The 13,518-nt window shown below is 49.0% G+C and overlaps 3 protein-coding genes across 7 annotated transcripts; 2 read left to right on the plus strand and 1 right to left on the minus strand.

Moving 5' to 3' along the window:
- The first annotated feature begins 626 nt into the window (after positions 1 to 626).
- LOC123135813 (histone H4) lies at positions 627 to 1,222 on the plus strand. The gene has a single exon (XM_044555030.1). It carries the CDS (start codon positions 706 to 708, stop codon positions 1,015 to 1,017), a length of 312 nt encoding a protein of 103 aa, XP_044410965.1. The 5' UTR covers positions 627 to 705; the 3' UTR covers positions 1,018 to 1,222.
- A 1,623-nt stretch (positions 1,223 to 2,845) lies between these two features.
- LOC123135816 (probable ribose-5-phosphate isomerase 3, chloroplastic) lies at positions 2,846 to 4,053 on the plus strand. The gene is made up of 2 exons (XM_044555036.1): positions 2,846 to 3,347; positions 3,503 to 4,053. Exons 1-2 carry the CDS (start codon positions 2,961 to 2,963, stop codon positions 3,938 to 3,940), a joined length of 825 nt encoding a protein of 274 aa, XP_044410971.1. The 5' UTR covers positions 2,846 to 2,960; the 3' UTR covers positions 3,941 to 4,053.
- Positions 4,054 to 4,456: 403 nt separating this feature from the next.
- Positions 4,457 to 8,320, minus strand: LOC123135814 (serine/threonine-protein kinase Nek3). Of its 5 annotated transcripts, none has more exons than XM_044555031.1 (14): positions 8,124 to 8,320; positions 7,799 to 7,952; positions 7,644 to 7,710; positions 7,464 to 7,529; positions 7,243 to 7,289; positions 7,107 to 7,152; positions 6,926 to 7,006; positions 6,792 to 6,834; positions 6,649 to 6,698; positions 6,347 to 6,562; positions 6,194 to 6,267; positions 6,044 to 6,095; positions 5,482 to 5,937; positions 4,457 to 5,307 (listed from the first exon to the last, which is right to left on the minus strand). In XM_044555031.1, the coding sequence occupies exons 2-14, from the start codon at positions 7,882 to 7,884 to the stop codon at positions 4,732 to 4,734; spliced, it is 1,860 nt and encodes a 619-aa protein (XP_044410966.1). In that variant the 5' UTR covers positions 7,885 to 7,952; positions 8,124 to 8,320; the 3' UTR covers positions 4,457 to 4,731. The 5 variants fall into 5 exon arrangements, with proteins under 5 accessions (XP_044410966.1, XP_044410967.1, XP_044410970.1 ...); XM_044555032.1 differs by lacking the exon at positions 8,124 to 8,320 and adding an exon at positions 8,041 to 8,120; XM_044555035.1 differs by lacking the exon at positions 8,124 to 8,320 and having other exon boundaries at positions 6,347 to 6,396; positions 6,481 to 6,562; positions 7,799 to 8,112.
- Between the last annotated feature and the right edge of the window lie 5,198 nt (positions 8,321 to 13,518).

Consider the following 13,518-nt stretch of genomic DNA (forward strand, 5'->3'; position numbering starts at 1 on the left):
TGCTTTATGCTTTTGCTCTGGATGTTTCTATCTTAATATCTGTAATAGACCCGCTCTTAGTTTGTGTGTCGTTGTAGCATGATTGTCGTTTTTGTTGTGGGTGAAATTTCTCTCCTAGTTGGGTTTTGCGCTTGCTAGCTATGATGCGTTGCGTGAGGTAGTTCTAGTAGCTTTTGGGCCTTCTATCTTTGTATAAGTGAACTGGTATTCGTAGTTTGCTGTTGGTTTTTCTTAATGGAAATTGGAGGAGGAAACCCTTCTTTGATAATAAAATAAAGGTGTGATCGTGTTACACGTACTTCCTCTGTAAAGTAATATAAAAATGTTTAAATCATTAAAGTAGTGATACAAACACTTATATTTCTTTACAGAGAGAGTAATTCCATCCGTTGTGGTGTACTCAAGTTTCGAACGGACGATGAACGAACGCACGAATGGCTCGCTTGGAACCAGCAAAGTCCAAAATTTGAGCTGCCACCCGCCTGAACGAACAACGAAATTTGAGAGCCACGTCACAGATCCGCGCCATCTCTCTCGCGGATCGCCATCCCGACCGTCCAATCCCGTGCGGATCCAACGGCAGGCTGCACACTCCTCCCTTGTTAAATCCCCCTTCGATTCCTCCCAAATCACAATCATCCCACCAGCCGCCACCACCACCGCTCCTCATCCGTTTCCATCTCAGTCAGCTCCAAGCAGTCAACCATGTCCGGCCGCGGCAAGGGCGGGAAGGGCCTCGGCAAGGGCGGCGCGAAGCGTCATCGGAAGGTGCTGCGGGACAACATCCAGGGCATCACCAAGCCGGCGATCCGTCGTCTGGCTCGCCGTGGCGGCGTGAAGCGCATCTCGGGGCTCATCTACGAGGAGACCCGAGGCGTGCTCAAGATCTTCCTCGAGAACGTCATCCGCGACGCCGTCACCTACACCGAGCACGCCCGCCGCAAGACCGTCACCGCCATGGACGTCGTCTACGCGCTCAAGCGACAGGGACGCACCCTCTACGGCTTCGGCGGCTGACCTGCGCCTGCTGCTGCTCCATCGAGTCGACTCTGCTGGATGCTGCTCCTGTTCTCGTGCTACGGTTTCGTTTCTGAGTGCGTGAGTTGGTGTTCTGTCGGTCTGTGTAGTCTGTGCCTTTGTGGAAGGCGATGGGTCTGAATGTAATGGAATTGTTGGTTCTTGCAAGAAATGAATCTGAATGCAACGGAAAAATTGTACTGCATCTCTCGAATCTCGATTCGACCGTATCTCCTGGCTTGTTCCTGTACATTATAAAATTTCTCAGCAAGAACGTCCATGATGGCTCTTTCAGTAATTTTCGTTTTGTTTTTTTGCTGAATGGGCTCCAAAATTTTTGCCTAAAAAATTCATAACCGGCGGCGCTCGGAGGTCCAATGTCAAAAGGAGTCGGGGATTGCAGGCCACAAGCGCTTGCTCAAGTTCATGAGAAGATATGTGCCACTGTCTCTGTCTGAAGAATAGATGTTATCTCTGATGCCTTGATGTATTATGATTCTGTTCTGTAATACTGCTTTCAGTACTACTTTTCGGCGTCAGAATGCTGTGTACTTAGTGTCTGATCATGATCTTCACAATTAAAATGGAGCTGGGAGTGATCCTCCTGTTAGTGGCATTTTTTGGTTATGCAGAAACGTTCTCTGAATTTAATTATTTTTTCATCATTCATACTCACCTGTGCTCTAAAACTCTGCATATGGCAGAATTTTAGTTCAGTCAAATGCTTATAGAATTATAGAATGCTCAACATAAAAGCTGGCTAACTTGTGCTGACATGAGAAGAAAAAAATATATCTTACAATCATCTTGTGCTATTACTTTGACAGCTGCTATTTTGCTAACAGGACATTGTTTTTGTACTCTAAAGTTCTTTGCATCGTCAAAAATAACAACTTTAATTTTTGGGTCATCTTCATCCAAGGTCATGTGCAACTACGGAAGCTAAAACAATATGCTGCAAAAATTTCCCTTTAAAGTTTTGGGCTACTTCAAGGGTAACCTCCCAAAAATTCTGGTATTTACAAAAGGTTGCACGCCGTGCGTCGAGAAAATCTGCCATTTTTAGGATGGCACATGTGAAAGCCGGGGCGTGCACCTCCTTTTAGAGCTTGAAATTGGAGGGGATCAGCGACGCCTCCCTCCTCTCCACCCACCTATCGAATTCTCGATGGTCAAACAGATTGAGCCAGCCATTTCCAAAATCGAACAACAAACACACATAAGCAATCTCGGTTCACGAATTTCAAAATTGGTTGAATGCGGTGTCGATCGATGACCTCGTGCTCACGCATGAGGTCCTTGAGCTTCTTCCAAAGGGCGGCGTTGAAGGAAGTGCGGGTGCGGTCAAGCGTGGACGCGCCCACCATGCTGATGCACCCGATGTGGAAGGCGGACCGACGCTTCTCCCCGCCCACCGCCGTTGTTGGACGACTTGTACAAAAACCCAGGCTGCGCGGCACAAAGCTCCACGCGGGTGCAGAACATGCTCCTTTCCTCCTGCTACCTCCAGTTGCGAAGCCCCTCCGCCATGACTCACCGACAACAATTTGTTGTCTCCGTCGACATTGAATGGAAGCAGAACCCGGCAAAATGTTGGATCTCGGGAGACCCGAAGGAGGGGAGACGACGATATATCCCCATGGCTATAATCCAGTTTGCGCCTAATAGAAAGCGAGAGAGCAATTGCGAAAACATCGGTCATCATGTGCGGAGATTCGTGCGGAAAAAAAAATCCGACGGCTGTAGTCGCGTCGCGCAGGATAAGTTCGAAGCCGACGTTCGGGCGGCGCTGACCCTCCAATTCACCACCAACCCTCAACCCGTTGATCACCAGGCACCAACCCCCGCACATCTCCTCCGCCCTCTCCTTCTCCACCAGCTCCCCATCCATCCTCACCGAGCTCCAAGAACTCCCACCACCCGCCGCCACCCACCCACCCGGCATGGCCGCCGCCGCGACCGCCACCGCCGTCCGCCTCCACGCGGCCGCCACGCGCCGCGCCGCCCCGCGCCGGCCGGCGCGCTTCGCGGTGCGCGCGGACGCCGCGCGGGCGGCGACGGCGCTGACGCAGGACGACCTCAAGAGGCTCGCGGCGGTGCGCGCGGTGGAGCAGGTGCAGAGCGGCATGGTCCTGGGGCTCGGGACGGGGTCCACGGCCGCCTTCGCCGTCGCCGAGATCGGCGCGCTCCTCGCCAGCGGGAAGCTCTCCGGCATCGTCGGCGTGCCCACCTCCAAGCGCACCTTCGAGCAGGCCATGTCGCTCGGGATCCCGCTCTCCACGCTCGACGACCACCCCGTCATCGACCTCGCCATCGACGGCGCCGACGAGGTCCTCTCCTCCCTCTTCCCTCGCCATTGACTTTCTCTCTGCACCGTACCATTTTAGTTCTGACGGCTCTTACTGAGGTTCAGTTCAGATTGTCCCCTTAATTTTTCCCAAGAACCATCTATGATTAACCATGTTTCAATTTTTTTACCAAGCAGGTCGACCCAGATCTTAACCTTGTCAAAGGGCGGGGTGGAGCCCTGCTCCGGGAGAAGATGGTCGAGGCCGCGTCAGCAAAGTTTGTCGTCGTCGTCGATGAGACGAAGCTGGTCGCCGGCCTGGGAGGGAGCGGCCTCGCCATGCCGGTGGAGGTCGTGCAGTTCTGCTGGAAGCACAACCAAGTAAGGCTGCAGGGTCTGTTCAACGAAGAAGGCTGCGAGGCGAAGCTGAGACTGAATGAGGATGGCAAGCCCTATGTTACTGACAACTCGAACTACATTGTCGATTTATACTTCAAGACGCCGATCAGGGACGCGCTGGGCGCGGGCAAGGAGATTGCGGCTTTGGAAGGAGTTGTTGAGCATGGCTTGTTTTTGAACATGGCAACTTCAGTGATCATTGCCGGATCGGACGGCGTCAGTGTCAAAACAAAGTGAGTGTTTTGGGTCAGCTACCTGTTGTCGGTGTGTTGAATTTACGATTTTTCAATGAATAAGCTATCTGTGTAAAATGAGGAAATTATGTTGTTCTATAAAATATAGTTTTTCTATGTTTCGTTGGCTCTCACAGTTTATTTTTGGCTTGAAAGAGAATCAGATTGTGGATAAAACACCACTTCAATTGATTGAAGCCGTTGTGATCGTGACAAGTCAATGCCATTAATCTTCTTGGGCGCCAATCATCTTATAGAACAACACTTTGAATAAACTTGGGAGCCTGCATGTATATCAGATAATTCAGAATACAGCTCACCACAAGCTTATTCATCACCTAACATGCTACAAACTCAAGCAAGCAAAAATAGCAAAATATAATATGCGGCTTATAGATGTACCTGTTAAAAGTTCTTTTCCCCTTATTATTCTGGACAAGAAGTGTCGGCTGCATATCCATGTGGTCTTTCAAGGCAGCAAGGGCCAACACTGAAACAGTCTTATCAATGTAGAAATACAAAAACAAGAACAGCCGCACAACTTTATTCAGATATCAGCAAAATCTTCAGATAACTTATACTCCTAGTATTGAAGTACATCCAAGAACTGTTCTTTTCTCAAAATGTCAACATGGTTTTGGAGTTGTATTCACAAGACAATTTCAGGTCAGAAAATTGGAGTACTGGTCCACAAGGGAGGTGGGTGGGGTGTTTACACAGTGGAACTGTACAGCCTGAAGCTAATAAAATGCAAATTATTGTGGGTTTATGTTTTCCTTTCGAGCCCCCCCCCCCTTATAATCCCGTTTCTTTGAAGCTCCTTGACAACCATATGGCTGTCTCTCTTGGAGACGCCTTCCCAGGTCCAAAAGGCTTTAGCAAGATCCCCAGCTCCTGAAATCTCTCTTGTTGGAGCAACTGGGCACTGAACTCAAGCAAGCCCTCTAGAGCCTCAGCTCGCTGCCGGTAGGATGTCGTGTCGAACCTCTTCTGCCTCCAATCAGACGAACTTCCGAGTTGATTATTGTCGATACTGAGCAGGTTCAGATCACGAGTGTTGGTGTGGCTTTCACCGTCCCCTCGGAGCACTTGGAAAGTGCATTTGTCCTTGGTGATTGATTTGTCAGTGATAGATGGTGGCAAGAGCTTCATGATGGGATACAATGGATCTTCAGACGATGCCAGTGGGAATTCAGCAATTCTGTCGATTCGAGGTGCGTTAACTGATACATCAGGAGACTTCAATCTGGTAAGAATGTCGACGAGTCGCTTCTTCTCAGGAGCTTTGAACATGTGTGGGGAAAGTGATGCTCGCCGTGTAGCTTGTATTGTCTGGTCTTCTGAAGACCTTGATGGGGAAGGCTGCTGCTGCTGTGAAAACAAGAAAAGGTTAATGCATAATATTTGATCAAAGTACACACAATACGTCACACATGCACTACACATAACGCGAACCTGCAAGCTGATACACAGGTCTCCCGCTTGTTCAGTTATTTTTTACTGTGTACAAGAGTTTAACCTTTTGTATAGCCAGATACTACGTACCTCCTCTTTGTGAGCTGTTCTAGCATGAAATGTTTTTGCAGGTTCTAGCCGTCTCCTAGGAGTCGAGGACGCCCTTCGTGGAGTGCGTGCCGGTGATCTTGTTTCTTTTGAATGTTTATCATGCATCGCTTCTTTGACAACTTCCTTGGTGACCTGGACTGGTAACTGAACCATCTCTTGATGAAGCGGTTTTGAACAATCTTTTGCTGTTCTGGTAGACTGAGGACGGCCATGGTTAGCGGTGGCATTGACAAGTTCCACAATCCTATGTACTTTAAATGAATGACTCTTAACATATTGGGGTTTGCAATTGTCTTCATCATCAGAACACGCAGTCTTGTTTTTTTCATGTTTGTTAGGAAGTATAGCTGGGAACATATTGGGAGCCAGACTTGATTTCGATTGGATTTCCAACACATAGGGCTGAAGATGCGGATGGTTTAGCAGATCTGCAGCCTGAAAATCACAATCAGTATGAGGCGATGAGATGCGCAAATGAGTGCAGAAACAACAGTATAGTCATTAAAATAAAATAAATATTCTCTAGGAAAATGACTCGTACACTCGGTCTGTGATCTGGATTTCTGCGCAGCATGCTTTTGATGAGTCCCCTACTGCATGACAGAAAATAAATATATTATAAAAATAATTTTCAGATGCCATGAATAGCTCACAAGAGCTTCCTACAAGTTAATCCGTTACAAGTGCTTACAATGCACCAGAATATATAGTCGGTAGAGGGGCGACAACAGACTTGTTAATCTTGTTTATCAGTGTCTGCATATCCTGTTAGGGAAACACATCATCTTAAGTACAACTTTTGGTGAAACATAGTACCAAATGCTTAAAAAGCACATCAACTTACAAATGCTTTGAATGCATGCTTCAGCGCAGTCATCTCATAGATGCAGCATCCTGAAAATTGCACATGTTTAGCCAAGAGAACATTGCGACGATCGGAGCAAGACATGTAACTGAATATCAGATAGGAATACTTGCCTAGCGACCATATGTCGGACTTGGAGCCATATGGAATGTCGGCAAGAAGTTCAGGGCACATGTAACTGGGAGTTCCTACAACCTTCAGAAGAGACACAATATGTCGAGTTGTAAGCAACTTATGTTAGAAAGATGAGCCTACCTACGGATTGAGCAAGAACAACTTACTGACGAAGCTAAATCGTCAGAAGTCAATACTTTGGCCAGCCCAAAATCACCTGTTTCAGACAAGATATATATTCAGAACAGAAGATATCGCCGTCAGTTATTTCAAGTATTTTTCCTAGCTGATTTTATTAGAGCATACTTACCGATCCGTATATTTTGGTCCTTTGTAAGAAATATATTTGAACACTGGAAAAAGCACAATGCATTACGTGAGTAACCGGCTAGGCTTAACTGAAATGAAATGCGAGTACCAGATAAAGGTTACAAATGTAACAACCTTGACATCTCGATGAAGGATATGATTGGCATGCAAGTAATCAAGCGCCATCAGCAGCTGCACAAGCCACACACAGAGTTTCTGCATCCAGAAAAAAGGACACGGCAACGGGGCAAAATTCAGTAATTGAATTTGCAGCTACTTACTGAACAACACATATTACAGAGTACTAGTTGAGCACCTCCTCCGAGAAATGGTTGCCGTTAGCCTTCTTAATGGCCTCTAGCCTGCAAATGCACAGGGAAAAACAGAGAACCACAATTTCGTCACAGGTTCCAAATTCAGTTCAGAGCTTACTTCACAAGTTGCATACATACATGTCCCCTCCCTCGCAGTAACCGATCACGATGCACACATAGCACCCCTGATTACAACAACAAAGACACTCATTTCAGGTGACGGCGATCACATGAATCCTTCAGTTTGGAACATTTTTCTTTATTGAAAGAGAATTTTCAGTAGGAACATTGAAACATGCAAGGAAAGGACCCTGCCAATATGCAGAGATAAGAGAAGAGGGTAGGACCATGATGCTCACCTTCTCCACCCAAGAATCTTTGTACTCCACAATGTAAGGGCTCCTTACTTTTGCGATGAGCTCCATCTGCATGAACAAAATGGTGAATTTCGCGCATTCATCCAAATGTCAAACGAACCATCTAAGTTGGATGCTGACAAATGAGAAACGACATGAGACAAAATAGGGAATGAAAAAGACCTCTTGGTGCGCGGATCGACGGCACCTGACGGTCTGACGGGCGAGCCGGATCTTCTTCAGGACGTACCTGAAACAAGCCATGCTTGATAGATGCCCCAGGGATTCTGAAGAACATAGGAGGATGAACAAGCAAGGGTAGAATTGCATGCGCTAACCTCTTCTTCTCAACCTTGTGCCTCACCAGGAGCGCAGAGCCAAAGGAGCCCTTCCCAATCTGCTCCAGCACCTCGTACTGATCCATCTTCTTCTTCTTCTTCTTCTTCTTCTTCTTCCCTAATCCGATTCAGCCCAAATAGAATAGCTTCTTCCCTGCCAAGAAAGAAGAAACAAACGGCCCTGAAAGGGGAATCGCAAGAAAAACACACAAGGGAACAGATTGGAGAAGATTTCAACGGACCACGCCAAGGACGAATTCGATTCTACAGTCAGAAAGAAAGAAAAAAGGAGGAAGCAAAACTGACGCGCGTCCGGAATCGCTACCTCGGCTTGACGATCAATTGACGAGAAGGCCGTGCTCGTCCTCGCCTCGCCCGCCTTCCATTTTTAGAGGGAGAAAGGCTGTAGTGCGCTCTGGCTACGGAGGGATGGGTGGCCGGCCGCGCTCGCGAGAGCGAGAGGTTTTCAGAGTTTTCAAAGTGCGGAGAGAGGGAGAGAGTGGTGGGGGGCACACACGCGCGGCTGCGTACAGTGTGTTGCAGAGAGATTTGACTATGATTGTTAATGCGAACCCCGTCTACGGAGCATTGTTTATGGGCTTATTCGTATCGCCGATTCGTGATGGCGGAGCTCCTACGCGCTTCCTGTACAAGCCGGCGATAAAGCAGTGGGAGACAAATTACAGTGTTTGTTATTGGCAAAGATATGGTCCAGGACATGCAAGCAAGTACAGAAGTACTACTAATGAAAAATGATTATTTGTATTTTTGGGCCATGCCTATTTCAGGGCGACACTGGTTTTGCGGTGCTCTTTTGAGTGCCACACCTCGAGCTCTGCGGTAAAAAAAAATCTAATCGATATCTGCATTTTCGTGTTTGCAATAATGCGTCACTCGATTGTTGATGAGGGGGATGTTTGAAATTTGCTCGAATTAGCTCACAGCATGAGAAACCGAGTAAATAGCATAGACACCGCTGTGATTGCGGTTAGGGTTCAAAAAATGCACCATTTTATAAATTTCCGCTAATAACTGATATCATTGCGCCAAACAATTGCGCAAAACACTAATGATTGATTTGGTTAAATTTGAACGGTTTTCTAATAGTTGTGGCCCACATGTCGTCATGGCCACGTAGCAAAGGGGAGATGGTAGGTGGTTAACAACCGTTAGCCTTTTGATCCGGTCGGACCATATCTTCTCCACACTCGCACTTCCTCTCCCCCTCCCATTCACTCTCTCCTCTCGGCCGTGCGTCTCTATTCCTTCGTCGGCGATGGCGGCAACAAAGCTCACGCACGGCGGCGAGTCTGTGACGCCCCCGATTCAATCGTACACTAATCATGCAAATGTGTACGATCAAGATCAGCGGCTCACGGAAAAATATCACAACACAACTCTAAAAAGTAAAATAAGTCATACAAGCATCATATTGCAAGCCAAGGGCCTCGAGGACTCAAATACAAGTGCTCGAACATAAACGAGTCAGCGGAAGCAACAATATCCGAGTACAGACATAAGTTAAACAAGTTGCCATAAGATGGCTAGCACAAACTGGGATACAGATCGAAAGAGACGCATGCCTCCTAAACTACTCTTGGTCGTCGGTGGCCTGAACGTAGTAGTAGGCACCCTCGGTGTAGTAGGGGTCGTCGTCGACGGTAGCGTCTGACTCCTGGGTTCCAACATCTGGTTGCCACGTCCGAGGAGAAGAGGAAAAAAGGGGGAAAAGAGGAAACAAAGCAACCGTGAGTACTCATCCAAAGTACTCGCAAGCAAGGATCTACACTAAATATGCATGGGTATCTGTGTAAAGGGGCAATATCGGTGGACTGAACTGCAGAATGCCAAAATAAGAGGGGATAGTTAGTCCTATCAAAGACTATGCTTCTGGCAGCCTCCATCTTGCAGCATGTAGAAGAGAGTAGATTGAAGTTCACCCTCCATCTTGCAGCATGTAGAAGAGAGTAGATTGAAGTTCACCAAGTATCATCACATAGCATAATCCTACCCGGGTCGCCCTGTGGGAAAGCGATCACCAAGATGTCTCTGGAACTTGTCTCTGTGTGTTTTATTAAGTATCCGGTTCTAATTGTCATAAGGTCAAGGTACAACTCCGGATCGTCCTTTTACTGAGGGACACAGCTATTCGAATAAATAAACTTCTCTGCAGGGGTGCACCACATTTCCCAACACGCCTGATCCCTCTGGCCGGACACACTTTCCTGGGTCATGCCCGGCTTCGGAAGATCGACACGTCGCCGCCCTACCTAGGCACAACAGAGAGGTCAGCACGGGTCTAAATCCTATGTGCGCAGGGGTCTCGGCCCATCGTCTATTGCACACCTACACGTTGCGTACGCGGCCGATGAGCAGACCTAGCCTCCCTTATACAAGAGCAGGTGTTCCAGTCCAACACTACAAAAAAAGACACATCCGTGACATTTTGGGCCGAACGAATTTTTTTTGTCATACTTATGACACTTCTATGACGATAATTGTGACAAAACCCGGTATCATCATAGATGTGGTGGGATCCTACTTCTATGACAAAAAATCATGACAGGAAATGGGCTTTTCGTCCTGGGCGAGCTGGAGACGTTGCTGCATGACATTCTTTGGGCTGTCCATGACGGAAAAAACCATGGTAGAAGCGAGGGCGAGGAAAATTTCGGCGAGTTCCCGGTTACGGTGGATGGTCGGGGCCCGAGCGATGCACGTTTCTCTCGTACACGTACGCGTGTGTGTGCGAGGCATTGGCTCTAACTGAACCCGAGCGAGGCATTGGGCTCTAACTGAACCCGAGCGATTGCACTGCAGGCTACACGTTACTGAACCCGAGCGATCGATCGATGACTGTTAACTGAACCCGATCGAGCGATTCCTTCGCTACTGCTGCTAACTGAAGCCGACCGATGCTGTCTCTGGATGAACAGTGAGCATTGCAGGGGGAGGGGGGTTGGATGAACAATGAGCAGTGGGGGTGGATGAACAGTACCCCGTGGCGTTGCCTCTGGATGAACAGGACCCCGATCGATCGAGCCGGTTGGAGCTGGATGAACAGGAACCCGTGGAGGGCTGGATGAACAGGACGACCCCGTGTAGGGCTAGATGAACAGTAGGCGGTGGAGGGGTGGATGAACAGTGTCCCGTGGAGGGGTGGTTGAACAGGAGCCCGTGGAGAAGGGTGGTTGAATAGTAGCCGGTGGAGTAGCGCACGGTGGAGGCTGGATGAACAGGAGCCCGTGGATGAACAGTCGTAGGTGAAGGCTGGAGGAGGTCGATGGTGGATGAACAGTAGCCCATGGAGGCTGGAGGAGGTCGACGGTGGAGAAGAACAATATCTCGTGGAGTCCCGTTTTGTGGTACGCCACACCCTTCCTGATGAACAGGACCCCCGTTTCGACCGTAGCGCTCCAACACAAGTCCGTTTCGTCCGTTTTGCGGTACGCCACACCCCCCCGATCAACATGACCCCTGTTTCGACCGTAGGAGGTCCGTTTCCTCCATTTTTGATACGCCAGACCCTTCCCGATGAACAGGATCCCGTTTCGAACGTGGCGGTCGAACACAAGGCCGTTTCCTCTGTTGTGTGGTACGCCAGGCCTCGTTTCCATCTCCTGTTCCGTCCAAGCCCTCCCGATGAACACGACGACACATTTCGTTCCGACCCAGCCGGTTGGCTTCCCATGAACACGACGACGACGCTGTTTCTCCGTTCTGACCCAGCCATGTACACAAGCCCTGGCCATACGTATGCGCGAGTAGGAGTTCGAGACCCCGCCCGTATGTATGTACGTGGCCATATTTTCTTTCTTGCACACTGGCCGCTGTACATATGTGTACATGCTACGTGCGCGCCTCTACTACGACACGTGCGTGTCTCTACATCCACCAGTATGTACGTACATGTTCGTGACTAGAATGACAATGCTACGTACGCTTCGACCAGGTGGGTCCCGACTGTCAGGCACTTCCTTGCGTGCGAAGATGTAGATGGTGGGTCCCAACAGTTAGGGGGCGAATCATTTTTTTGCCCGGACGCACTTCCTTGCGTGCGAAGATGTAGCTGGTGGGTCCCAGCAGTTAGGGGGCGAATCATGTTTTTCGCGAAATACGGTGACCCGTCCGGTGGGTCCTTGCTGTCAGGTGAAGGAATAATTATTTTGCGCGTAATAAGGAGGCACTTCCTTGCGGCCGCCGTGGACCCAGCTGTCAGCCTCTCCACGTACAGTACTCCGATGGAAGTCGTTCCTTGACCACGTTGACCACGCCGCACGGAGAGCACCAGGGCGGTGGACGACGAGGCCTAGGAAGGGAACGACATGGAGCCAGGGAATACGCGGCAATGGAAGCCCGCACGGAGAGGAGTACGAGGGTTCACTGGTTCGGCTGCGGTGTGTGGCTCTCGTCGCCGCAGAATAACAGGGGGTGTGGGTGAGTAGAGGGATGGCCTGGTCAGCGGTGCGAGTAGTAGGGGGCGGTGAGGCCTCCGCGACATCACAACCGGCCACGGGAGTCAGGAGCACACGGCACGACCGACGCTGGTTTGGGCGGCTGGAGCAAGAAGACCAGAGGTTGAAGAAGCACTACGGCCGTTGGATGAACATCGTACGGTAATAGGAGCTAGAATCGTTCATATTGACTAAGTTGACAAAGCCCTCCGTCCCCGTCAACTTTATAGGCCCACAAGTCAGCCTTCCACTATGCTGGGTTCCAGCTGGCAGGGAGAGTATTCATTTTTTTGTGTGTAATAAGGAGGCACTTCCTTGCGTGCGAAGATAGCTGGTGAGTCCGACCTGTCAGCGGGGGGGGCACATTTTTTTCCATGAAATACAGAATCCCTTCTGGTGGGTCCCAGATGTCAGGTGGAGGAATCATTATTTTGCGCGTAATAATGAGGCATTTCCTTGTGTGCGGCCGTGGACTCAGCTGTCAACCTCTCAACGCATAGTCTACTTTCGATGGTGTTGTTCATTGACCATGTTGACCACGCCGCGCCAAGCGCATCCAAGGTGGTGGACGACGGCGAGGCCCCGGACAGCAACGAGCCGGAGATGGGAAGACGCGGGAGTAGAGTCGCAGACGGAGAGGTGTACGAGGGTTAACTGATTCTAGTGCGGTGTGGTTCGACAGTCGATGGAGAAGAACAGGAGGTGTGGAGGGGTGGAGGGATGGCCTGCCCAACGGTGGAGTAGCGCTTCATAGCGAAGCATGCTAAGCAGAGCTGCTAGTAGCAGGAGGCGGGAGGTGGTCCCGACGGCGCTGGAGGAAGAAGACGAGAGATTGAAGATGGATGCCGGTCGTTGGATGTAAATCCAATGGCTAACATGTCAGAATCATTTGTTGACTAAATTGACAACAACTTGCTTTGGCTTGGACCTATTGGCCCACATTTCAGCCTCCAAAAATGTGGCACGTATTCAACCCATTTTTTCAGAATTTACAGTCTTTTTTTTGCGCGGTAGAATTACAGTCAATTTGATCTTTTTTTCTAAATTACAGTCCATTAGCTGAGCTGGATGAACAAATAATGTAGCGTCCATGTGGCCCATTTATTTTATTTCCTAAAAAATTGCAGGTCATTTGCACTTTCTCGAAATACATGATTTTGCTGGGCTGATTCTAATTATAATGTTGGGTTGGGCCAGCAATATTATCAAAAAATAAAAAGGGGCTGAGCATTTTGTTATAAATATATTTAAATAATAAGTGATATT

This window comes from Triticum aestivum, chromosome 6B (genome assembly GCF_018294505.1).
Source record: "Triticum aestivum cultivar Chinese Spring chromosome 6B, IWGSC CS RefSeq v2.1, whole genome shotgun sequence".
Classification (NCBI taxonomy): domain Eukaryota; kingdom Viridiplantae; phylum Streptophyta; class Magnoliopsida; order Poales; family Poaceae; genus Triticum; species Triticum aestivum.